General features: G+C 40.4%; 1 protein-coding gene across 4 annotated transcripts in view; it reads right to left on the bottom strand.

The window, feature by feature from the left end:
- The window catches only part of abcc12 (ATP-binding cassette, sub-family C (CFTR/MRP), member 12), a 109,687-nt gene that overhangs the window by 68,850 nt on the left and 13,745 nt on the right, over positions 1–27,092 (bottom strand). For 3 of the 4 annotated variants that reach the window (XM_048547030.2, XM_048547031.2, XM_048547029.2), the window contains exons 5-12: positions 23,959–24,192; positions 20,141–20,314; positions 10,696–10,843; positions 10,293–10,441; positions 10,079–10,186; positions 9,649–9,933; positions 9,478–9,549; positions 7,048–7,172 (exon numbers count right to left, since the gene is read on the bottom strand). In XM_048547030.2, coding sequence (XP_048402987.1) covers positions 7,048–7,172; positions 9,478–9,549; positions 9,649–9,933; positions 10,079–10,186; positions 10,293–10,441; positions 10,696–10,843; positions 20,141–20,314; positions 23,959–24,192 — 1,295 coding nt within the window. The remainder of the gene's footprint in view (positions 1–7,047; positions 7,173–9,477; positions 9,550–9,648; positions 9,934–10,078; positions 10,187–10,292; positions 10,442–10,695; positions 10,844–20,140; positions 20,315–23,958; positions 24,193–27,092) is intronic. The other variant, XM_048547032.2, reaches the window with a different exon arrangement.

Below are 27,092 nucleotides of genomic sequence, written 5' to 3'. Positions count from 1 at the left end.
GGCATTTGATGAGGTTCCCCACAATAAGCTATTGTACAAAATGCGGAGGAATGGAATTGTGGGAGATATAGCAGTTTGGATCAGAAATTGGCTTGCTGAAAGAAGACAGAGGGTGGTGGTTGATGGGAAATGTTCGTCCTGGAGTCCAGTTACTAGTGGTGTACCGCAAGGGTCGGTGTTGGGTCCACTGCTGTTTGTCATTTTTATAAATGACCTGGATGAGGGCGTAGATGGATGGTTTAGTAAATTTGCAGATGACACTAAGGTCGGTGGAGTTGTGGATAGTGACGAAGGATGCTGTAGGTTGCAGAGAGACATAGATAAGCTGCAGAGCTGGTCTGAGAGGTGGCAAATGGAGTTTAATGCAGACAAGTGTGAGGTGATGCACTTTGGTAGGAGTAACCAGAAGGCAAAGTACTGGGCTAATGGTAGGATTCTTGGTCGTGTGGATGAGCAGAGAGATCTCGGTGTCCATGTACACAGATCCTTGAAAGTTGCCACCAAGGTTGACAGGGCTGTTAAGTAGGTATACAGTGTTTTAGCTTTTATTAATAGAGGGATCGAGTTCCAGAACCAAGAGGTTATGGTGAAGCTGTACAAAACTCTGGTGCGGCCGCACTTGGAGTATTGCTTACAGCTCTGGTCACCGCATTATAAGAAGGATGTGGAAGCTTTGGAAAGGCTGCAGAGGAGATTTATTAGGATGTTGCCTGGTATGGAGGGAAGGTCTTACGAGGAAAGGCTGAGGGACTTGAGGCTGTTTTCATTAGAGAGAAGAAGGTTGAGAGGTGACTTAATTGAAACATATAAAATAATCAGAGGGTTAGATAGGGTCGATAGGGAGAGCCTTTTTCCTAGGATGGTGATGGCGAGCATGAGGGGGCATAGCTTTAAATTGAGGGGTGAAAGATATAGGACAGATGTCAGAGGTAGTTTCTTTACTCAGAGAGTAGTAAGGGAATGGAACGCTTTGCCTGCAACGGTAGTAGATTTGCCAACTTTAGGTACATTTAAGTCGTCATTGGATAAGCATATGGACGTACATGGAATAGTGTAGGTTAGATGGGCTTCAGATCGGTATGACCGGCACAACATCGAGGGCCGAAGGGCCTGTACTGTGCTGTAATGTTCTATGTTCTGTAACCAAATTCTTACAATATGATTGCTTTCAGGTTGTCAGATTTAACAAAAACAAAAGTTGCTGGAAAAACTCAGCAGGTCTGGCAGCATCTGTGAAGAAAAAAAAATCAGAGTTAACTTTTCAGGTCCAGTGACCTTTCCTCAGAAGGCTTCCTGTTTTTGTTCCTGCGTTAAAGCTTCCTTGGGTCTTTCGGTTTTTAGTTACCATCAGATTTAAATTCAATTGGCTGTTTCTAGGTGCTCTGTTTAAATTAAGTGGCTGAATTCAAACTCATTGTCACAACATGAAAACAAGACTGCTGTTTTGCCTGCCACCTCTGAGGCATTTTTTCTTTATGATACACTTATTTCACTTTTTGAGGTTCTCTGTACTGACAACTTCAGCTGCTGCTCACAGACATACTTTTTTTTATATTTTCAAGTACAGACAAAGTATAAATCTCTTAAAGGAGCCACATATTTTATCTTCCAGACTTCCAACTTTCAATTACTCTGACCAACTTCATAACACTGCACTTTGAAATGCACTGATGCTTGTGTATGCTTCAATTACAACCATCACCCAAGAAAAGTTTATACCTGTAATTAATTCAGGAAATTACTGATATGAGAACTCTGTTTATACTGGAGATGACTTAATACAAAGTCTCATAGAATTCTTTAGCATCTTTATGAGACTTTTGTAGATTTTTTGTTATTTCCGTCAATTTTGAAGGTACTAGGCTGCACACCATTGACAGCTGATGGAAAATGAACATTTCCTGTATTTAATAGCCCTTTAGCTGCATAAAACTCTGTACATCTTTACACTCTTTGACACTTCCATGAAGTTTTAGAAAGTGCACTGTCATGATTTTCAATATTCAGAACATGCACAAACATAATTCATGTTTGAAAAAATAATTGATATAGTCCCAATAGGTTCCCTATCAATTTAATCAGTGATATTTTCCTTCTATTTAGTATTAATTACATTCTTCTTAGTCTGATTATTAAGTTTTTTGAATGATTTGTGACCCTGTTTATCTTTCTTTATTCCATACCATCTCAGATCTGTGTAAAATCTTTTACTCCTAAGCTGCAAGCGTGGAATGGATGGACAGCATTGAAATAGATCCTCCACTTCAACTCCTCCATGCTGACCAGATATCCTAAATTAATCTAGTCTCATTTGCCGGCATTTGGCCCATATCCCTCTGAATCCTTCCTTGTCATATACCTATCCAAATGCCTCTTAAATATTGTAATTGTACCAGACTTCACCACTTCCTCTGGCAGCTCATTCCATACACGCAACACCCTCTGTTAAAAAAATTGCCCCTTAGGTCATTTTTATATCTTTCCCCTCTCACCTTACATCTAGGCCCTCTAGTTTTGGACTCTCCCATCCCAAGGAAAAGACCTTGACTATTTGCCCATGTCCCTCATGATTTTATAAAACGCTATAAGATCACACCTCAGCCTCTAACATTCCAGGGAAAATAGTCCTAGTCTTTACAACCTCTTCCTATAGCTCAAACCTCCAAACCTGACAACATCATTGTAAATCTTTTCAGAACCTTTTTGAGTTTCACAACATCCTTCCTAGAGCAGGGAGATCAGGATTGCATGCAGCATTTCAAAAGTGGCCTAACCAATGTCCTGAAGAGCTGCAACATGATCTCCCAACTCCTATACTCAATACATTGGCCAATAAGAGCAAGCATAGCAAACGTCTTCTTCACTATCCTAACAGCATAGGACTCCACTTTCAAGGAACTATGAACCTGCACTCCAAGGTGTCTTTAATCAGCAATTGTCTCCAGGACCTTACCATTAAGTGTATAAGTCCTGTTCTGATTTGCCTTTCCAAAATGTGGCACCTCCCATTTATCTAAATTAAACTCTGTCGGCCATTCTTCTGTGCATTAGCCCATCTGATCAAGATCCCATTGTACTCTGAGGTAACCTTCTTTCCTGTCCACTACGCCTCCAATTTTAGTGTCATCTGCAAACTTAATAACCCATATCCACCTTCTAATCATTTATATAAATGACAAAAAACAAATGACCCAACACCAATCCTTGTGGCACACCAATTGTCACAGGCCTCCAGTCTGAGAAACAATCCTTCACCACTACCCTCTGTCTTCTATCTTCGAACCAGATCTGTATCCAAATGGCTAGTTCTCCCTGTATACCATGTGATCTGAGCATCCTAGCCAGTCTACCATGAGGATCCTGCTTCTTAATCCTTATTCCTACTGCATTCAACCTTGTGCCTGATAATTGAATTTCTGGAGAAATTATTTAAATTACTTACTCTTCTATGATTATAAAATGCAAGTACATGACCGTGAAAATGGATTGTAATAAATTTGGATGTGGTGAAATTATATAGTTTGGTTTCAGCTAATTTACAATATAGCTGAATTGAGTAACATTTCCGAGATAAAGGAATCACAGTCGGTAATAATGGAAATATTAATTAGGAGGCAGACCCTAAAACCCTTGCCTTATCTGAGGACATAGTGCAGTCCGTCCAGTGGATTGATTGTCCCTCAGGTTGTAAGGCAGAGTCAGGTGAAGCATGAAGCACAATCAGGTGAAGTGAGCCATGGCTCTGTAAAACAATTCTCAATTCTCTTTCATAGGTGAGTCTAGCTTTAAGTTTGTCAGCTTGTTTTCAACACTTGGACGTTTGCCAGAAGTACGCTGGGGATGGGGATTTTGAAACTATATTGTTTCAGTCTCATGTGTAGGCCATTGCATCTCCCACAAGTGGCACCCATCTCACTTGATGGGTAAAACTTAAGTGCGGGCCAATGCTGAATACAGCCTTCCATCATACTCAATCCTCATAGCAACAATAAATTTCACCTCGATATATGTTTTATTTTTACATATTTGTATCCAGTTGGGAACAAATACAATTTTATAATACTGGATAATATAGCTTTGCTGGTGGCTATGATTCTGAGAAGTGAGTTCTGATTGATCAAAGGACCATATGAAATAGGAACAGATATAGGTGATTTAGGCCCTCAAACTAACTCCGACAAATAATTAGATTATGGCTGATCCGACATTTCTCACATCACCCTCAATTCCCCTACTGATCAAGAAGCTAGCTATCTCAGCCTTAAATATACACTTCCCCAAGTGAATTCCTCCAAGTCATTAATATATATTGTATACCAGTTTTGAGCCCAGCACTGGTTCCTTTTGAATCCCACTGGTCATGGGTCGTCAACCTGAAAAAGAACCCTTTATCCGTACTTACCGTTTCCTGCCCATTAGCCAATTCTCTATCCATGCCAATATTCTAACTCCAACATTTCTTATGATTTAGCTTTTTGTGAGGTACCTTGTCGAATGCCTTCTGAAAGTTTAAATGCAACACATTTACCGATTCCTCTCTGTACACTGTATACTTTCTATATACGCCACAAAGAACATGCATACAGACCAAATATGCAATTAAACAAGCAACCACCCCAACACCCACAAACAGAGCCGCATCAAAACACTATCTAAATGATCCACAACACATTGCAGCAACCCAGAACAGCGCAAAGCAGAATAGGAGTACTTGTATGGAGACTTCAAAAGGAATGGATACTCAAAAAGCACAATCTGCCATTACTTTCGAGACAAACCACAACAGGAAGACCCAACATAACCAGAATCACTAATCACCCTAGCACACATCAAGGGCACTTCAGAGATGACCACAAGACTACTCAGACCTCTAGGTATCAGAGCAGCCAACCACCCTACAACAGCTACTGAAGAACGTAAAGGATCCCATACCCAAAACCAGCAAAACTGGGTAATATACAAAATACCATGCAAGGACTGTGAGAAACACTACATAGGCCAAACCAAAAGAAAATTGACTATACAGATACATGAACACCAACTAGCCACCATCAGACTGACCAATTTTCACTTGTCTCATTATACACTGACAATGGAGGGGAAGAGTTCAACTGGGACAACACATCCATAATCGTACAAGCCAAACAGAGACATGCTAGGGAATTCCTGGGGGCCTAGTGTTCCAAATGGAACTCCATCAACAAACACAATAATTAGACCCTGTGTACCAACAACTGAGAAACCAAACGGGAAATAATACCAACCAGTCCAGCAAACTGAGGCATATAAATAACAAGCGGGACAGAACACCAACACATCATCGGAGACACACTGACAATGTTACCTAGCAGGGTGACGAAACTTTTGCATCCAAACCCACCGGCTCGATGAGCAAGTCTACAAACTCATCTGCAACCCGAGCTACAAATCTTCTCGAAAACTTTAGAGGCACATCCACTTCATGCTCAACAGGTGTCCATTAACTGATCACCACACCAGGCTTTCTGCTTTGTCTCCACAATCCCCTGCTGCATGTAAATCAGCTGTGGAAGTAGAATGAGGCCCTTATGTCGCCCTTACCCAGCCACTTAAGGGCCTCAAAAGACCTAAGCCTGGCATTTTTGCCCTCCACTGTATTGTGCAAATCAGATTGAGGATTGGCAAGAAGATGTTGGGGAAAACACCCATTTTATTTTACAAGACCATGACCCCATTTTATGTCTGTAAGTAGGGTCTGTGAGGCCAGCACCACTGTTTTGACAGCACTCTCCCTTAATGTTTTATCTGTGTATTCTTCAATAAATAAAACTTTTGTCCATGGCTTGGCTGAGATACTCTGTTATTCTATTCCACCCATAATTCATTCTGATTGAATCATACAATCCCTACAGTGTGGAAGCAAGCTATTTGGTCAATTAAGTCCATACTGACCCTCCAAAGAGCATCCCACCAGACCCATCCACTACCCTCTCCCTGCATTTCCCACCCTAGACACTATGGGCAATTTAGCATGGCTAATCCATCTAACCTGCACATCTTTGGACTGTGGGAGGAAACCTCCACAGAAACAGGGAAAATGTGCTAACTCCACCTTAGGCTGGAATTGAACCTGAATCCCTACTGCTGTGAGGCAGCAGTGCTAACTACTGAGCCACCATGCCATCCCATTTGTTAAAAACCAAAAGAACTGCAAAATATGTAAATCAGGAACAAAACAGAAGTTGCTGGAAAAGCTTAGCAGGTCTGGGAGCAGTTGTGGAGAAAAAAATCGCTGTTAAAGTTCCAGGTCCAATGACAATTCCTCAGAACCACCCCAGTGGGTGTTTGATTTTCAACCTGTGCCTACTACTTTATCTGACCAGTAATAGTTTTTCTGCAACTGAGTTTTCAGTTTTGAAAAGAGTCTGGAGTCAGAAAAATTAATCACTCTCCCTCAGTATATACTGCGGGCTTGCCGAGTGGATCCAGTATTATCTGTTTCAGTTACAAAATCACAGTGCATTTAATAAAAACTGATATGGAGCATTCTATGTGCCTATAAAAAACCTGCAATAATATTAAATATCTGTGTTTATCTATCCTTTATAATCATTTAATGCCTACGTACTGATTTTTCCAACGTCTCACTAATATACTTATAACTCAAATGTAATTCAGAATTCCATACTGAATTAGAAATGCACAGAACTAGAGAACCTTTCTATTTTTATGACTATAATCAATCAAAGTTTAGTTATATTTTTGGTTTGGATGCAGAGATACATTGTGCTTCTCAAAGCACTAAAAGTGAAAGGTTTTAATAAATTACCATGATATTTTCAATTTCACTTTCAAATCAATTAAACTACTCAGAAACAACTCATTGGCTTATCTTGATTGTGATAAACTGAACTAGATCAACAGAATAGCAGCACGCTAACAAAGAGGTGTGTTTGAAATTTTGCTGGTTACTTGCCAGAGAGCAAACCTTGCAAATACATTTTCCTTCCTCAATAACTCATAGTAGCAAAACAATCCAACAGATTATATCAGTTAAGAAAAAAGTACCTTTCTTCATCGTAAGTCTTTCCAAATAGTATATTTTCTCTGACATTCCCATGAAATATCCATGCTTGCTGCGATACAAAAGCAAGTGATCCATTGATAGCTACCACCCCATTGTGTAAAACCATCTGCATTTGGAGAAAAATTTCAGGTTATGATTGATCATTCAGAACTCTGACGAGACCTTCTACCTTCCAAAGCAACTGATCAAATATAATTTACCACTTCCATCAAATTTATTGGCTCAGTGTTTTGAAGAAAGGCACCTTGTGGTGAAATGCCACTGTTGGATGTTTCCCCTCACCCTTAAACTCCAACTGGAATGACCCTGCCGATTGCAAGGAATGTGAATTATAATAGCAGTATGCTCTCTGAAACTCTCTATACTAATTGACAATCTGCTGAATCAATTAAATTTAAGGATAGTGAACAAATCAGAAAAGGAAATGAGGCAAATTAATGTTAATTAGAAACAGTAAGGGAAGAAAGAATAGATGAAGCAAGAAAATAAAAGTGCAAATGATAAATAAGAAAAGCGAGTGAAAAGAAAAAGAAATTGAAAATGCCAACGAGCATGAAGAGAAAATGTGAACTCAAACGGTATGATTTTAAACATGAGGTAACAACTCCAGCTGTGCTGCTGACCATATGGTGGTCTGAAACTTCCACTGTTGTCTCCATTCTGCCAGGCATGGCTCTCATCAACCCTTTAGGAGAGCAGGAAATCCAAGTGGCTGAGTTCTTGGTGAGTGCATTTCCTTCCTAAATGCTGCTCCCTTTATCCTGGGGGATTGGTTGTGCTTTGCTTTCACTTCTTGATGAAGTTTACTAACAGCTAACACTGACACTTGAAGAGACTTCTGATCCATAAGAGTTGGGATCTCAGCAGGAGGGGGGTAAAATTGGGAAGAAGGGAAATATGTTGGATTGGTTCCCCAAACAATGTCCTGCCATTGGGAGAATTTTAGCAATGGCAAGAGTTCCTTCTGGCAGGTTTCCTACCACAAGTAGGAGAGGAAAAAATTTAAATATTCAAATGCCTTATAAAGAGTCATTTTATCAGGCCATCAATAGTGTACCAACAGCTGGTGGATCTTCCCATTGGATGGAGAGGCTGAAATAACTCTTCAGATGCGAGCATCCCAGTACCAATTTACCTTTATTTATAGCTGCATAACCTTTGACAGAGCACTGCCTCTCAGTGGGTCAGGCATTCAGGGTGCCAAAAATGCTTGACATTCATCTTTTTATGTCAGCCAGGTCTCCCTGATTGGACCTGATTGAATTAAATATCCTTCATTGTCATGCGTATCTAATGTAAAATACAGTGATAAGTGTTCACCATTGCTCTTATATAAGCACCATTCATGGAATAAAAACATTTAAGAGTCCAACTTTTCCTTCTACGCTGCTACAGCATGCTGATGCCAGAGTCCCACTCCAGGCTTTCCAGACTATGCCATGCCACCTTCAGGAGCCTACTCCATGTGAAAGTGAGAGTCCAATCCACGTTTCACAGTTCAACCGACTGTCCCTGCAGCTATCCTGCCTCTGAGAATGCCACCACTGCTTTGGAGCCCATTGAAGCCACCTCCTGCTAAAGAGCTCTCTTTTTCAGGGAGGTTTGCGGAATAAAAGAGGGGTGGAAGGAAAAAGGAAAAATGAAAAGTGCAGACGAGGAAGAGAAGCCCGGGCACAGGAGCTTGAGCGCGGTCTGCTCCAATGCCGCCATCTTGTTCCAATCAGGGAACTCATATTCTATTATGCCCATCCAGCTGACCGCATTACAATCATTTCAGAGGCCACCAGCTGAATGCAGACAATCATCCTGAGGCATCCTGGGGAAATCAAAATGGTGGGCTTGGGCAGGGAATGCAACTCCTCTGGACCTAGAGATTATTTCAGGGATGTTGCCCCTCCATCAATATAATTTTTATTTTTTCTTAAATTTTCTTTGGTCTACCTGGACAGCAACCCCCAGTAGCAGATTACTTTAGAGTATCCACCCAGAAGATCAAGAGGCAAATCACATTGGCCAGCCAAGCATTTTGTCAACACGTCTTCAATCATTTTCAGGACTCCAGCCTTTATGGGCAAATTCTGCCCCACATTCTTTCTAAAGTTCTAACATGAGCTAAGAGGTACCTGCTTCACTATAACTTCATCATAGCTACAATTTTGATATTTGACAGGTTGATATCTTAAATCATAGACAGAATAAAACATATAGATCTGATCACATTTATTAAACAATCTGATTGTGAGCAAGAATTTCAGAAAAGACGGGCAGCATAACTTTATAATTTCTTCCTATGTACTTAAATCAACTACTTTGATCTAAGTATATACTCAAATTAATTTCTTAAGGCATTTATTTTTCCTCACATGGTATTAGCAGTCTACGTATGGTTACTAAATCCAAAATGTTCTTACCTGTCCTAGTAGAGCAGATATTAAAGAACTTTTTCCACTTCCTACATTTCCACAAACTCCTAAAAGTGACCCCTGAGAGAAAAAAAATCATCCATAATTTATTAGACTTCGGACATGTCCTCTAATGCAAGATGTACCAATGTAACAGGTGTAACATCTGTGACCATGTACCTTTTGCAAACTGAAGCTTATACCATGGAGAGTCATTAATATAGGGATGTCTTTCTCTGTTGATGTTTGAGATGTAATTTCTGGCAGTTGAACAGAAATGTTGGGCTCATTTGTTCCATTTGCTTCAGAAACTTTTTTTCCTTTTGGCACCTTGTCAGCAGAATGTAACTTTCCATTGTCATTTGTGTTGTCCCATGAAAGTGAAGCATTTTCCATCAGCACTACATGTGGAGAGTCTTTCAGAGTTTTCACGTATACAGCTGGATCTTTCATGACTAGAATTTTCTAATAATAAAGTCAGTTTTTATAAGGAACGGGAATGTACAAATCTGAACTGGAATTTTAATAATTGTTTAATTATGCTTCTGTAAGCAACTAGCATATATTTCAACTAAAAAATGTAAAATTATTATCAAAGGTACTAACTTACCTTTAACCTCCGTAAAGAAATTTTAGCTTCTGCAAATGCTTTAACAGAATATGGCAGACTGGCCAATGAAAATTTCATTGAATTGAAAACTGCAATCACAGTAAATGCCTTGAGTGATGAGAAAAAAATCATTTTAAAGTATAAAGGAATAAATTTACAGATTGTCAGGATAACACCAAGTGTATTATTAAATGTCCTTTCCTTTCAATCTTACCGTGGATGCTGTCAACTCATATCCCAGGAGCGTGTGTACAACAAATGTGAGGACTGTGGCCAATGTTGGTACAATAGGAATCACTGAAGTATTCACACTTTGAACATATCCTGCTTTTTCTAATATCTTTCGCTCAGTTTTACGAACATCTGTTTCATAAAGTTAGCAGCATAAATTGTCTACATTAGCACAGGATCTAATGTCCCTTAAGATACATAAAACTTAGATAATTTAAAATATACATTACATGTAAACCTTGTTTCATGGTTATTTATAAAGATAATGCAGAGCTTCACACACATGCACACACACACGCACACACACAATTCAGGTGAAAGAAAAAGCATGGTTTTTGTGAATGAAGAACTTTTACTCCAGTTCGCTGAAAAATGTGTTTTCTTACCATGAATAGAACGTGCAAATGATTTTTCCCATGCATACATTTTTATCAGTTTTACGTATGTCAAAACTTCATTCATTACTCGCACCCGGGTATCAGTCTGCATAATGGCTTTGCGTCGAAATGCTGTAGTAAATTGTGCCATTAACATCTGTAACCAATAAATATCACAAATGATCTCATGACATATTTTAAACTTCCTGTGTGCCAATTTCACAAAATAGCTTCTGAACTTTAAATCATTTGATTGAGAAAAGAGCACAAGAAAATATCAGCTGAGAAATAAAGAACACCTTTCAGGATATACTCCTAAAAATAAATGTATACTGTTAATAAGGAAATGCAGATGGGGCAAAGATAGTGCTAAGTAGATTAGAGATGCAAAATGACATGAAATAAGTATGAAAGACATACTTTATAGGACATTTCAAGAAACCAAAAAAGGAAAATGTTGAGATGAATATAGGAACATTCAATAAAAATGTCAAAAGGTTAATAGTTAGCTAAATTATTTGAGTTGTCAAAAATGTTCATGACAGTAGGAAATTCTTCCAAATTTACAATGACACGTGTTTCAGGATAAATAGAAAGTGAAAAATGATTGTTTCATCCGTATATAAATAATCATTAGAGCCAATAACACTAAAATGTCATCCATTAATGGTTCTCTATCTAAACTTATCAGTTGGATGCCCTAAGCTGTAATTAAATTAAAAACAGTGAGTCTTCATGAATAGATCCTATATGTCTGACAATGTTAAGTGAGATAGCAGTAAAGAAAACATTGCATTTATTTAACACATCAAATGCACGCAAAGTGGTGGTAAGCTCAGTTTGCACAAAACCCAACATTAATGCATGATCTGTCCTAAATTCCCTTACGAACAAAGTTTATGGAAAAGAAAATTGGGTGGCACATAAAACAGTTTGAGAAGTGGTCATTATCAACTTTGTTGCCAAGTCAAATTTCACCCTAGTGTCTAATGAATGCTGCTGACAATCACAAAAATCTCAGAATTATGAATGTAAGAACAGTCCCATTAATTGGAAACAAACTAATAAAAGCATAAGACCACAAGGTGAATGAACAGAAGCAGGTCGTTCAGCATCGAGTTTATTGTGCCATTCAATTAAATCATGTGATGAATATGTTGACATAATGGATACATTTTGAAGAAAGTTGACAAAGCTAACTGATGTAACTCGGAATCAACAGTCCTGCACTATCAACCCTCAAAATAATAACTCATCAAGGCTGCAGAGTACTTGTTTCTAAATAGCCCAGCAAGTAGCAGTTAATTTGAGTTTAGAATACATGATCTTGTTCAACCATTATTGTCAATGTTTTGATAAAATGAAATCCCAAATGAACATTAGCAAGCTTTACATTACATCCCCGATGCCTTCCTCTACTGTACATGATTGTGCCGCCTTGTGCATAATCTCCTTGGAACTGAAAGCTGGCAAAGAAGTGTCAAACTTGTTGAGAAGTGTCAAACACGTCAAGAACTTTCAAGACAGGTCAGGCTGATTAAGAATTGTCTAAACGTGTCAAAATGATCCAAAAATGTTAAAAAGTATAAAACTTGTCAAACACATTCAACAAAATGCAAACTTGTTAACAGTCAAAATTTATTTTAAATGAATGGAAGTGCTTTTCTCAAAGAGAGTCTTATCTGCAATATGGATCTTCACAAACAAACAAATTAATGACAGGGATAATAGGAACTACAGATACTGGAGAATCCGGGATAACAAGGAGTGGAGCTGGATGATCATAGCAGGCCAAGCAGCATCTTAGGAGCAGGAAAGATGATGTTTTGGCCTAGACCCTTCATCAGAAATGGTGGAGGGGAAGAGGGTTCTGAAATAAATAGAAAGAGCGGAGGAGGCGGATTGAAGATGGATAGAGGAGAAGATAGGTGGAGAGGAGACAGACAAGTTAAAGAGGCAGGGATGGAGCCAGTAAAGGTGAGTGTAGGTGGGGAGGTAGGGAGGAGATAGGTGAGTCCAGGAAGGATGGACAGGTCAAGGGGGTGGGATGAGGTTAGTAGGTAGGAAATGGGGGTGTGGCATGAGGTGGGAGGAGAGGATAGGCAAGAGGAAGAACAGTTAGGGAGGTGGGGACCGAGCTGGGCTGGTTTTGGGATGTGGTGGGGCGAGGGGAGATTTTAAAGCTTGTGAAACCCACATTGATACCATTGGGCTGCAGGGTTCCCAAGTAATAATATGAGTTGCTGTTCCTGCAACTTTCGGGTAGCATCGTTGTGGTACTGCAGGACGCCCAGCATGGACATGTCATCTGAGGAATGGAAGGGGGAGTTGAAATGGTTCGCAATTGAAACGTGCAGTTGTTTAGTGCGAACCGAGCGTAGGTGTTCTGCAAAGCGGTCCCCAAGCCTCCGCTTGGTTTCCCCGATGTAGAGGAGGCCACAATGGGTACAGTAGATGCAATATACCACATTGGCAGATGTGGAAGTGAACCTCTGGTTGATGTGGAAAGTCTTCTTGGGGGCTGGATGGGGGTGAGGGAGGAGGTGTGGGGGCAGGTGTAGCACTTACTGCGGTTGTACGGAAAAGTGCCGGGTGTGGTGGGGCTGGAGGGGAGTGTGGAGTGGACAAGAGAGTCACGGAGAGAGTGGTCCGTCCGGAAAGCAGACAGGGGAGGGGATGGAAAAATGTCTTGGGTGGTGGGGTCGGATTGCAGATGGCAGAAGTGTCAGAGGATGATGCGTTGTATCCGGAGGTTGGTGGGGTGGGAAGTGAGGACAAGGGGGATTCTCTTTTGGTTGTTATTGAGGGGACGGGGTGTGAGGGATGAGTTGCAGGAAATGCGGGAGACAGGGTCTAGGGCGTTGTCGACTACTGCGGAGAGGAAGTTGCGGTCCTTGAAATATGAGGACATCTGAGATGCATGGGAGTGGAATGCCTTATCCTGGGAGCAGATGTGGTGGAGGCGAAGGAATTGGGAATAGGGGATGGCATTTTTGCAGGAGGATGGGTGGGAGGAGGTGCACTCTAAGTAGCTGTGGGAGTCGTTGGGCTTGAAATGCATAACAATTTCTAGTTGGTTGCCCGAGATGGAGACAGAGAGGTCCAGGAAGGTGAGGAATGTGTTGGAGATGGCCCAGGTGAACTGAAGGTTGGGGTGGAAGGTGTTGGTGAAGTGGATGAACTGTTCGAGCTCCTCGTAGGAGCATGAGTCGGCGCCGATACAGTCATCAATGTACCGGAGGAAGAGGTGGGGTTTGGGGCCTGTGTAGGTGCGGAAGAGGGACTGTTCCACGTAACCTACAAAGAGGCAGGCATAGCTTGGGCCCATGCGGGTGACCATGGCCACCCCCTTTGTCTGTAGGAAGTGGGAGGAATTGAAAGAGAAGTTGTTGAGGGTGAGGACTAGCTCGGCTCGGCGGATGAGGGTGTCGATGGAGGGGGACTGGTCGGACCTGCATTAGGCCACCTTACGGAAAAGACCTTGTCTATTTACCCTATCCATGCCCTTTATGATTTTATAAACTTCCATAAGGTCACTCCTCAGCTTCCAACGCTCCAGAGAAAGTATCCCTCACGTATTCAGCCGATCCCGAAAGCTCAAATCCTCCAACCTTGGCAACATTCTTGTAAGTCTTTTCCGACCCCTTTCTAGTTTCACACCATCCTTCCTAAAGCAGGGTTGGCCAGAATTGCATGCAATACTCCAGAAATGGCTGAGCCAATGTCTTGTAGAGCTGCAACATGACTTTCCAACTCCTGTACTCAATATACTAACCAATAAAGACAAGCATACCAAATACCATCTTCACTATCCTTTCTGCCTGCAACTCCACTTTCAAGGAGCTATGAACCTGCACTCTGAGGTTTCTTTGTTCAGCAACATTGCTTTGGACCTTACCATTAAGTATATAGGTCCTGCCCTGGTTTTCCTTTCCAAAATGCAGCACCTCACATTTATCTAAATTAAACTCCATCTAAATTAAACTCCTCAACCCATCGGCCCATCTGATCAAGATCGCATTGTACTCCGAGGTAACCTTCTTTGCTGCCCACTACACCTCCAATTTTGGTGTCATCTGCAAATTTACTAACCATATGTCCTACATTCACATGCAAATCATTTATATAAATGACAAAAAGCAGTGGAACTAGCACCAATCCTTGCAGCACACCTCTGGTCACAGACCTTCAGTCTGGAAAGCAACTCTCAATTACCACCCACTGTCTTCTATCTTCAAGCCAGTCCTGTATCAAATAGCTGGTTCTCCCTGTATTCCATGTAATCTAACCTTGCTAATCAGTTTACCAAGAGGAACCTTGTCGAGTGCTTTACTAAAGTCAATATAGATCACATCCACCAGTCTGCCCTCATCAATCACTTTCCTAGCTTCCCACAGATTTCTAGGGTACACCTGATCATTAATGCATTTTAAGACATCTCCTCTGTAATATGGCATTTTTCAAGATGCTGCTATTTATTTTCCCACATTCCCTATCTTCCACATTCTTCTCCACTGTAAACACTGATACAAAATATTTGTTTGTATCTCATCTGTCTTCTGTGTTTCCACACATAGGGTGGCTTTGCTGATCTTTAAGGGGCCATATTCTCTCCCTATTTACCCTTTTGTCCTTAATGTATTTGTAGAATTCCTTTGGATTCTCTTATTTGCCAAAGCTATTTCATGTCCCTTTTTTAGCTCTCCTAATTTCCCTTTAAGTATACTCCTACTGCCTTTACAGACCTCTAAGGATTCCCTCAATTCTTACTGTCTAAACCTGACATATGCTTCCTTCTTTTTCTTGACAAAAACCTCAATTTCTCTCATCATCCAGCATTCCCTACATTTATCAGCCTTGCATTTCACCAATTCTTTCGATAAGTCTGCAATCTTGGAATAGGAAATGAGTCTGCTTTTGTCACCTCACTGACTTTGTGATAATAAATACAGAACCGTTGTGATCCAGCCAATTTCAGCATGATCGCAATAGGTAAGCTCCAGGTACTCTGAATCAGTTCAACAATACCACTGCCAAACATGAACTTAATCTCGTCTCTCTCTTGAGCTAATTTCTCTGAATTGAATCTGTAAGATATTGTTTTAGAGGTAACACGACTTATACTTTAATACCATGAACAGTCCAAAATTTTTTCCTGGTCTATCCACACAAATTAATAGCCTTTGTGAGTCACTTTGAGAGTATTTTGAAAAATAAAATGTTATTCTAACTTTTTAAGCACTTCTGAACTGTTGATGGTTCAAATTCTTGTACATTCTCCAGTTGCTCTGATGTTTTTATTTCACTCTTTATTTCTTTTAATAATGTAAGTGCACTCGTCTCCTGACTATCACCCCTGACATAATCCCTCCTTAACATTTTAACATGATTCACTCTCTGATCCTTTTTCCTGTCTGGACTTCTCATGCCATAATTTATGTCATTGAGTTTATTTCTTGATTTGATAACTTACAGTCAACCTTTCTTGTAATGATTCCCTGGAGAAAGGTAACAACACATCTTGGCTCTATTAATAAAATTTCAAACTCTATTTTACAATAATACGTATTCTAGTTCTCGTTGTTTGCTGAGCAATCTTCAAATTCTTCTTGGCTAACTTGCATGCTTTGGTTAGTTTCTCTCTGAAACTTGAACATAAGTTGAAAGTTTTGTCTCTGAGCTTTGGTTTAACCATTTCTGTTTAATCAATTTAAGTGATCCTCTCACTCATGTTCATGTATCAGTTCAATCGGACTGAATCCTGAGGACTCGTCAGAACCAACCCTATGGTGAACAGTAACAAAAGAACTCCTGTACTGTAATCGTGAGGACATTCTTGACAATAAGCTCAAACAATGAGCTTCAAAGTTTGATGTCATCTTTTCAATGTATCTTGGATTTGTGAGTAAAAAGCGAAGTAAATTATTTTATTCCTGAACTAGTCACTATTTCTTTGAATGTTTGTGATGTAAAATTTGAGCCTTGATCTGATTGTATTTATTTGGGTAATCCATATCTTCTAAAAGAATGGATTTAACTTTTGCAATTTCATTCTTACAATGATTTTCCAAAAGTGACTGCTTCTGGAAATCTTGCAGAAACATCCTTAATCATTAAAAGATACTGCTACTAGCTGGGGTTTGCCAACTACCTGATAAAGACTTCATCTTGATGTAATCATGGCCAATAGAGTTATTTATTTTTTAACCTGTCCTTTCTAAATGCCTGAGTAACCCGCCATTGGAATTTTGTGAGGTTCTCATAAAATTTCATGATGGTACTCAAATGGACTATCACCTGATGGGTGAATGCCCATTTCTTACTGGCTGATATTTGCAGTAATGTTAACATCTTTAGGGTATTGCTAAGCGTTCCTACAGATCATGGACCTATATAGGCTTGTGTGGCAAATCCAAACCAGGCTGGTAGGATCTGGTACTACATTATTCTCTGGCAGTCCTGAGGAAAGAGAATGGCCCATGTTCACCCATACCATGCATCAGGACCTCCTGTTCACAGACTGGGGTGCCAACATGCAACGATTAACCACCTCTGGGGCAATGCATCCTGAACTGGAACTGTGAAAGTCAATTCTAAACTTGTAGATTTTGAACTGGTGCACTGCTGGGCTTTAAATATGGCACCAGTGTTGGGAAGGCTGGATTGTCATGGCAGTGGTCTGCACATCTGCCACTACAGGTGCAAGTAAGCACAAAAGTAGCCTCGAGGAGGCATTGTGCTACTTAGTGAGGAGACTAGTATATGATTTTGCAAGAAAATTTGCTGGAGTTTAGGGAGAGATAACCTCCATGACATTCTTCTGAAATTAGCCAAATTATGAGAAAATTCAACCCATGATAATCCCTTGCCTTTTCCTGATTACCTTGAATTTTTCTTCACACCCTGTGTTCATGCATCCATTGTAGAAATAATTACAGGTAAAGAATTCTGAGCTGTATAGCCAAGTTGGAAAGTGTTTAAATCTGAGACCTTTACTTTGACAGCGCAAATAATAATTTCCATTCCAAAGCAAAGTGTCTATCAAACAGAAGTAGTAGGTGCAGAACTTTTTAATTCCTTCAGAAGCAAATCTTTCTACTGTCAGTACAACTAAATTACAGCACAAAAACATGACATCAGAAGACATTTTCCATTGGAAAAGTACTGTATTACTATAATATGTGCCAACAATTACATAATGGAAGTGTCAACTTACCCATACAGGACAGTTCTGTCTGCTGAATCACTGCATTAGATACACACCTACATTACAGTGCAGCATCTAGGAGTAACATTTGAAAGTGTCAAAATGTTTTACCACTCACATTTCAGCATGTCCTTTGCACCAATTTCCTCATAATCTCTCAAACTTGTTTTTCTTTTTCATGGGTTTCCAAAACTCATGAAAATGTCAAGTGGGAACAAATCCAATTTCAATTTAAAATGGAAAACCCAACTCAGTAGGTTGCGCACTGGACATTCCTGATCCTCAATGAAGTCAGGGGAATATGGCACAGGATCAGGAACATGGAGGAAAATGATATTTTCTCCCCTCAAAAAATGTAAGTGCAACAATTCATTATCTAAAACCTGTCTCCGAACCCAGATAAAAATTCATTTGCTAGCCTTCAGACACAAGGAACGTGTTCAAGCCCTTTAAATGGTGCAGAGAAATTAAATTATGTGGAAATATTAGTAAGGTGTTTCAGAGGGGATAAAGTTCAGGAAATACATCCACATTCAAGCAATTTTAATGCCAGGAGACTGTGAAGACAAAAACATTGGAGTTAGATGCTTTAGTTTTAGTTTAGAGTTTAGATTATATTGTTACGTGTACTCAAATACAGAAGTACAGGAGTACAGTGAAAAGTCTATAATTTTGCCATATGCGGTGCAATCTTAGATACCAAAGTATCTACGTACAAAAAAGCTTAGGTACAAAGCAGTAAGTGAAATGAGAGTTGAAAAGTTAGGCATTATTTCGTGGAATAGTAGAAAAGTAAGGAAATATGTTACAGTTTACAGTTTCTGTTGAAGAATGATATGGATGTTCTGAATCATATCCCTTCTCTGTTTGCCTTGACGAACTAAGTAATTAGGAAAAGTGGACTTTTGTTAGTTAATAAGTTTTATGTACAAATTTTGCTCAGGATAATTATAGAGAAAGTCAAGTTAGTAAAATCTGTTTACTCATATCTTTCAGAAATGTTTCATAGTACTGGTACAAAATTATTTTTTAACTATATTAGATGGTATATATGGCAGTATTTATGCGTTTTAAGTTGCTGTGAAATATTTAGGACTCTGTTTTTTATGGTGCTAATTGAGTGAGAAATGGTGAACAGGACATGAAGAGAAAGCCTTCAGTTTCCTTAAGCAGTTGTATTGCTTTTGATATCCAGCTAAACCAGTTGACAAGTTCTCAGTGTAGCAACTTCTCTTAAGGATAATATTGCCACTAATGCAGGATATAGTTCGTACAGCACAACATTATGAATATACTGTCAGCATAGCTCAGTCAGTGGTTAAGTAATACTTCAGTCCAGCACCAAGAAGGTCCTGCATTGACAGAGATGGCCCTTTATATGAAACAAAGACCTAATGTGCATGCTTAGGTGGATGTACAAGATCTAATGCTGCTACTTAAAGAGAAAAGATTTATTCAGGATGCCTGGGTTCCAACTGCCAGAACAAATCATTTTTGTCCACCTCAAGGAAGGCAGTTCAACAAGAGGAGGACAAAGGACGTGTTTCAAAGAAGTGCAACATCGATGTCATCATGTGAGAGAGCCTCGTTCAGAAGAAAACAACTTGAAGGAAGCTCCTGTATGAAGGGGCACAATTCTTTGAGAACAGGCTGTCGACAGGAGGAAGTCCAGAAAAAGAATTGGAGAAAAGAATGCCTGTGAACTCAAGGCCATGAACCAATTCCACCTCCAAACATGCCATATATGCATTCAGAGACATGCTGTAGGATTGGGCTCATCAGCCAATCAAGGACCCACAGAACTTATGGCCGTTGACATGATATTTCCAAAGTGGACAATTCTACTCATTAGCTTAGTTCTTAGTTGATTGAGAGTTTGCTATATGAAAATTGGCTGACAAACTTGCCTAAAAAGTAAGAGTAAGCATTTTTAAAGTAATCCATTGGTTGTTTCATTTAAATTAATTCAGAAGCTGTGGTCTTTGCCAACTAGACCAGTATTTATTACCCATCAATAATTGTAATGCATTTGGGATGTCCTAAGTATGAAGATGTGCTAAATAAATGCAATGTACGTTTTGGTCATGAGTTGAACATCGAACTCCTTGTTTGAAATTTGAACCACCATTCATCTAGCTCAAAAGTTGTAGTGCTCACAAGTTAGCCAAACTAATAATATATTAAGCACTTAATGTGCTACAATTTGTAACAACAGATTTTGTTAGGCATTTCATTGTAATGTCATACCTGAACAGGCATAAATAAAATGTAAGCAACAATCCCCAACAAAGATGTTGGACCAAGGATAATGTAAGAATATATTGTGCAACTGATCAGCAATACTGGAGTACCAAATATGAAAGGACAAAACAAAGCCGCTTCAAATAGTCGATGACCATCATTTGATAGTAGATTCAATACCTGTAAAAACAAAGCAAAATAAAGCAAGTTAATTCCAAGCCATGTTTTTCACTCTTTGAGCCTGATTTGAAATCAATCTATATTTAACACAAAAATGTTACAAATTCTCCTTTGCTTTCATGTTTTCCATAATATCATTTCAGTGGCAGATTGTCAAATAATTCCAAACTTTTGCAAGACAAAAATTGTATCTGATCTATCAGATCCATTTGGGAACAGAAAATTCTTATCATTGTTGGGAGAGATTTTCATTATTTAGCTTCCATAAAAGCCGATTTCACCCTCATCATTAAGGTGTTTTGGAGAGGTGATGTTATTTTTTATGCCCTTGACATGAAAAAAGTAGGTTCATGACATACATTATACTTTTAGAAACAAAATTTCAAAGAGACACACCTCTTTAAAATTTGGTATATTACATATTTGGCACAGATATTAGCTGCTGTTTAATCTCTTAGTTGACCTAGCTACCCTTTTTAATTTTAAAGTATTTAGAAGTGTGGAATATTGCTTTCCAAATGCAGACCGAGTTCAGTGCAGTTTCGATGCTGGATCTATCCCATATTTGCTTTCAGAGAGGTTCACTTTACACCCTTTACACTTATCTGATTATTAGGGGTTAACAAACTCAGTCTTTGCTATTGCATTCATTTTCTGATGGAGGATTGTAAGAAAATAATCGTGAACAAACATTAAAATCAGAATATTGCAGCAAGACTATAATGACTTACAAAACCTTTTCAAGAGTCCCATCATTTAATCTGAAGAAGATTTGTAACTTTAATGAATAATGCTTACATGTAATAATTTCATAATACCATAAGACATAGGAGCAGAAATTAGGTCATTCAGCCCATCAAGTCTGGTCCACCTTTCAATCATGTCTGGTAAGTTTCTCAACCCTTTTCTCCTGCTTTTTCCGTGTAACCCCTGATCCCCTTGTCAATCAAGAACCTATCTATCTCCACCTTAAATATACTCAATGACATGGCCTCCACAGCTTTCTGTGGTAGTGAATTTCAGTTTATTTTATTATGTCACAAAACCCCTTTAATAATTTCTTCCTCAGTCTGCTGGAAATACAAAATACTCAATGTTGCCTAAACAAAATTTCTGTTTTGATTTTAATTTCCTATTCTTATGAATATTAAATATCAAATCAAAATTTATATTAACATAGATACTCCCAGACAAATATATCATGACTATGACAAATAAAAAGAAAGGAATTATGGTTATATAATGATTATGAAACTGGACTGACAACCCATCTACCAAACTAAAATCTACACAACAAAGTAGAAAATTGTCCATATACTGTTTGTTCACATTAGCAGGACAAGTCCAATTAGTCTTCCATAAGCCCAATATTAGTATATCATAGAACATATATTGACATTCTGCAGAGCAACAATTACCAGAAACTAAATGGGTGGTCTTCTGTGTTATTACATATTTCTTTGCCCATACATTTCAGTTTTATTAGTGTCTTAAACAATAATTGACCCTTGATCATCATAATTCAAAATAGATTATTTGTTCACGAGTACATCATTGTTGTGTGATCTTGCTGTGTACATGTCATCATGCATTGCCTACATTACAACAAAAGTTACACTTTAAACAGAGTTTCAATGGTTATAGAGCACTTTAGGATGTCCTGAGCTCATGAAAATTGTAATATAAACACAAGTTCATTTGATTAACAAACTGATATCCATATATTGAATTAGGCAGCAAAAGGCTTTCAGAAATGTATAAAGTTTTTGTTGTAAATCTGTAGTTAAGCACATAAACCAGTTGATACTTTTCTCTTCTCAACCCATTCACTGTCCAGATACCAAGTTCCCACTGGGGAAGAACACAGTTCTTTTTCTATCTCACCTGTTCAGGCATGTATTAACACACCAACAAAATAAAAACACAAAGCATTGCAGATGCTGTAAATCGGGAACAAAAACAGAAGTTGCTGGAAGCTCAGGTTTGGCAGCATCTATGATGACAAAAAAGAATTCAGAGCTAATGTTTCTGAGGAACCAGTTCTGAGGAAGGGTCGCCAGACACAAAACGTTAACTCTGATTTTTTCTTCACGGATGCTGCTGAACCTGCTGAGTGGACGCACCAGCAGGTGGGGCTTGAACCCAAGTCTTCTGGCCACAGGTAAAGTCATGACCACTGCATCACAAGAACCCTAAGGGCACAGATTTATACAAAAAAGTTAGTAACCCAACACCAAATTTAACTGAATCCAACACTTTCTTTTGTATAGGAATCTGCATTCCTATCACCAATATCATTTTTAAACACCACCTTCTTAAAGTAGTGGAACACAAGAAGATGGTGGGAAGTTGCAGCAAATGGAGGCAGATGTGAAAATTAAAAGTAATGAGCAATAGGTTGGGAAAAGTGCAAAGCTTTGAAAATATTTAAATTGGTTCTTGGTTTGGTATTACTGAGGGATGGAAAATGCAGTTTAAGTTATTGTGGAATGCCTAAAGACTATGTGCTGAGTATAAGGATATGAGTGGCGCTGCTTACCAAATCCTGCATTATAATTAAATTGGGGAAGGTAACAAAGGATGTCATAATGGTAGAAGAATGAAAGGGTTTTCAAAAGTGGCAGCATGTAAATGAGTTGCTAATGTTTAACACACTGCAGACAGGTCCAGGGATATATCTAATCAGAGGGCCAGTACCATTTTGTACTCGTGGAATTACTGAGTAAATGATAGTGGAATGTCTCGCAGCAGTGGGGGATAGATTTTGGTATTGCAGGATTATATGGAGAGGTCTAGGTATTTGGGAACATTGATGAATTGTACTGAGATCTATTATTACAAGGAGTGGAGGATGTGAATTTATAACACCACTGGGGTGCCAGAGAAAAGTGTAGTTCTTGCAGTGCTGTTGTCAATTTTTGGAGGTGCACGAGAGGGCATGAAAGGGCATCTTATGATGCAGAAATATTAGGATATGGGTTTTGGAAGCGTGGTCTTGTAGTCTGAATGTAATGGGGAGAAGTTCCAGACACCGGAACATATTTGCCTGAGCTCTCTGTTCCTAGAAGGTAGCGGTTTCTAGAAGAGGCCCCAGGTACCTCCAAGTGATTAAGTTAGGGAGGTGGGCCAAGTAGAGTTTGCTCCAATCTTTCTGCTTATTAAGAACGCAAGGTTTTACATTTAAGCAACACATTTAATGACCTCATGGTGCCCTAAAGTGCTTCAGGAAATGCAAATGCCACTAAAATAACTTTGGAATATTTGAGATGGCTGTCTAAATCATCCAGGATCCAAAGGCATGTTGTATTTTATGACTTTAATCATAGCCACAAGCCCAGCAGGCTAAATTTGAGCCAAGCTAGATCAAGGTCAGTTAAAAATGTGTTCTTTCAAATCAAGAAAGGTTTGAATAAACTTAGATGGGAGCAGCAACAGTAACGTAAACCATTTAGACATTTTGTTTGACCAATATTTCAATGGACGATAGTCTGTGAAGCTATTTTAAAAAGCTGGATCTGCCACAGTGAAAAGAGCAGAAAAAAGTCAAGGCATTACTACTAAGTTATTGTCACATCACTTACTCAACCAACACGGAAATCAATGAAGGGCCACAAAGTAATCTTACAATATTGATTAGTGCTTACCTCACCAATGGAAATATTGTTTAAACTTTTAAGATGGATCAGCTTAACAAATGCCAAAGTAGAAATGGCACCTTTTAGTCGAATAGCAGTCTGATAATTGATAGCCCATGAGGCTGAGAAGAAAGTTGTTTTACAGAGCTCTGTGGTAAATAAGGCAAAGCATAGACCGACTCCATAAACAAGATTGTCTGACTTTTTTTCAACATGTTGGAGGATAGCATGAACCAGCACTGCCTGTAAAGGAACAGAATTTGCAGTCAAACAGTAACAATACCGTGACAGTGATAATGGGAACTGCAGACGCTGGAGAATCCAAGATAGCAAAGTGTGAAGCTGGATGAACACAGCAGGCCAAGCAGCATCTCAGGAGCACAAAAGCTGACATTTCGGGCCTAGACCCTTCATGACAGAGGGGGTTGGGGAGAAGGAACTGGAATAAATAGGGAGAGAGGGGGAGGCGGACCGAAGGTGGGGAGAAAAGAAGATAGGTAGAGAGGAGAGTATAGTTGAGGAGTTAGGGAGGGGATAGGTCAGTCCAGGGAAGATGGACAGGTCAAGGAAGCAGGATGTGGTGGTAGGTAGGAAATGGAGGTGTGGCTTGAGGTGGAAGGAAGGGATGGGTGAGAGGAAGAACAGGTTAGGGAAGCAGAGACAGGCTGGACTGGTTTTGGGATGCAGTGGGGGGAGAGGATGAGCTGGGCTGGTTTTGGGATGCAGTTGGGGGAGGGGAAGAACTGGGCTGGTTTTGGGATGCAGTGGGGGTAGGGGAGATTTTGAAGCTTGTGAAGTCCACATTGATACCATTGGGTTGCAGGGTTCCCAAGCGGAATATGAGTTGCTGTTCCTGCAACCTTCGGGTGGCACCATTGTGGTACTGCAACAGGCCCATGATGGACATGTCGTCTGAGGGATGGGAGGGGGAGTTGAAATGGTTCGCGACTGGGAAGTGCAGTTGTTTGTTGCGAACCGAGCAGAGGTGTTCTGCAAAGCATCCCCTAGCCTCCGCTTGGTTTCCCCAATGTAGAGGAAGCCACACCGGGTACAATGGATACAGTATACCACATTGGCAGATGTGCAGGTGATCATCTGCTTGACATGGAAGGTCATCTTGGGGCCTGGGATAGGGGTGAGGGAGGAGGTGTGGGGGCAAGTGTAGCACTTCCTGCATTTGCAGGGGAAGGTGCCGGGTGTGGTGGGGTTGGAGGGGAGTGTGGAGCGGACAAGGGAGTCACGGAGAGAGTGGTCTCTCTGGAAGGCAGACAAGGGTGGGAATGGCAAAATAGCTTGGGTGGTGGGGTCGGATTGTAGATGGCAGAAGTGTCGGAGGATGATGCGTTGTATCCGGAGGTTGGTGGGGTGGTATGTGAGAACGAGGGGGATCCTCTGGGGGCGGTTGTGGCAGGGGCGGGATGTGAGGGATGTGTTGCGGAAAATGCAGGAGACGCGGTCAAGGGCGTTCCCGACCACTGCGGGGGGAAAGTTCCGGTCCTTTAAGAACGTGGACATCTGGGATGTGCGGGAGTGGAACGCCTCACCCTGGGAGCAGATGCGGCGGAGGCGGAGGAACTGGGAATAGGGGATGGAATTTTTGCAGGAGGGTGGGTGGGAGGAGGTGTATTCTAGGTAGCTGTGGGAGTCAGTGGGCTTGAAATGGACATCAGTTTCTAGCTGGTTACCTGAGATGGAGACTGAGAGGTCCAAGAAGGTGAGGGATGTGTTGAAGATGGCCCAGGTGAACTTGAGGTTAGGGTGGAAGGTGTTGGTAAAGTGGATGAACTGTTCGAGCTCCTCTGGGGAGCAAGAGGCGGTGCCGATACAGTCATCAATGTAACGGAGGAAGAGGTGGGGTTTGGGGCCTGTGTAGGTGTTGAAGAGGGACTGTTCCACGTAACCTACAAAGAGGCAGGCATAGCTTGGGCCCATGCCTCCTTGACCTGTCCATCTTCCCTGGACTGACCTATCCCCTCCCCACCTCCCCATCTATACTCTCCTCTCCACCTATCTTCTTTTCTCTCCATCTTCGGTCCGCCTCCCCCTCTCTCTCTATTTATTCCAGAACCCTCACCCCATCCCCCTCTCTGATGAAGGGTCTAGGCCCGAAACGTCAGCTTTTGTGCTCCTGAGATGCTGCTTGGCCTGCTGTGTTCATCCAGCTCCACACTTTGTTATCTACAATACCATGACACTTTTGTATTCAACATGATGCTAATGGGATACATCTGTTTCATATATCTAGAACAATAATAACCAAAACCTGCATCTATATTTAGTAAGAAAATATATCTACAGTCAAGTGATAGTGAATGTACAGTAAATGAACACCAGGCCAAGACAGCAGAGCAAAAGTTGTGAGCAAAATGTCTTTACAGGTGAGCAGAACAGTGAGGTATGGGGAGGAAGTTCCGGAACAGAAATCTATATGACAGAAATGTTACCAGTTCTGGTACTGGGAGGAAGCACTAAACATTAGGATAATTGGAATGGAGTATTCAGCAGGGAGGAGGGATATGGAGCAGATACGCTGAGATGAGATAATGAAGCCATTTGTAGACACTAAGGATTTTAGGTTTAAAGTTTGTGGAATAGGGTACATCGGTAAAGGTGGCCTTGAGTACAAACAGGACTCATTATGGGGCAGGTTACTTCAATAGAATGTGGAGGATGGGGTTAGCCCATAAGACCATAAGACATAGGAGTGGAAGTAAGGCCATTCAGCCCATCAAGTCCACTCCACCATTTAAATCATGGCTGATGGGCATTTGAACACCACTTCCCTGCACTCCCCCCGTAGCCCTTGATTCCTTTTGATATCAAGAATTTGTCGATCTCTGCCTTGAAGGCATCCAACGTTCCGGCCTCCACTACATTCTGCGGCAATGAATTCCACAAGCCCACCACTCTCTGGCTGAAGAAATGTCGTTTCATTTCAGTTTTAAATTTACCCCCTCTAATTTTAAGGCTGTGTCCACGGGTCCTAGTCTCCCTGCCTAACGGAAACAACTTCCTAGCGTCCACCCCTTCTAAACCATACATTATCTTGTACGTTTCTGTTAGATCTCCCCTCAACCTTCTAAACTCTGATGAGTACAATCCCAGGATCCTTAGCCGTTCATCATACGTTAAACCTACCATTC

The sequence above is a fragment of the Stegostoma tigrinum genome, chromosome 16 (genome assembly GCF_030684315.1).
Source record: "Stegostoma tigrinum isolate sSteTig4 chromosome 16, sSteTig4.hap1, whole genome shotgun sequence".
Taxonomy (NCBI): Eukaryota; Metazoa; Chordata; class Chondrichthyes; order Orectolobiformes; family Stegostomatidae; genus Stegostoma; species Stegostoma tigrinum.
The sequence above is the reverse complement of the archived record's forward strand: the minus strand, read 5'-3'. Positions and strand labels throughout refer to the sequence as shown.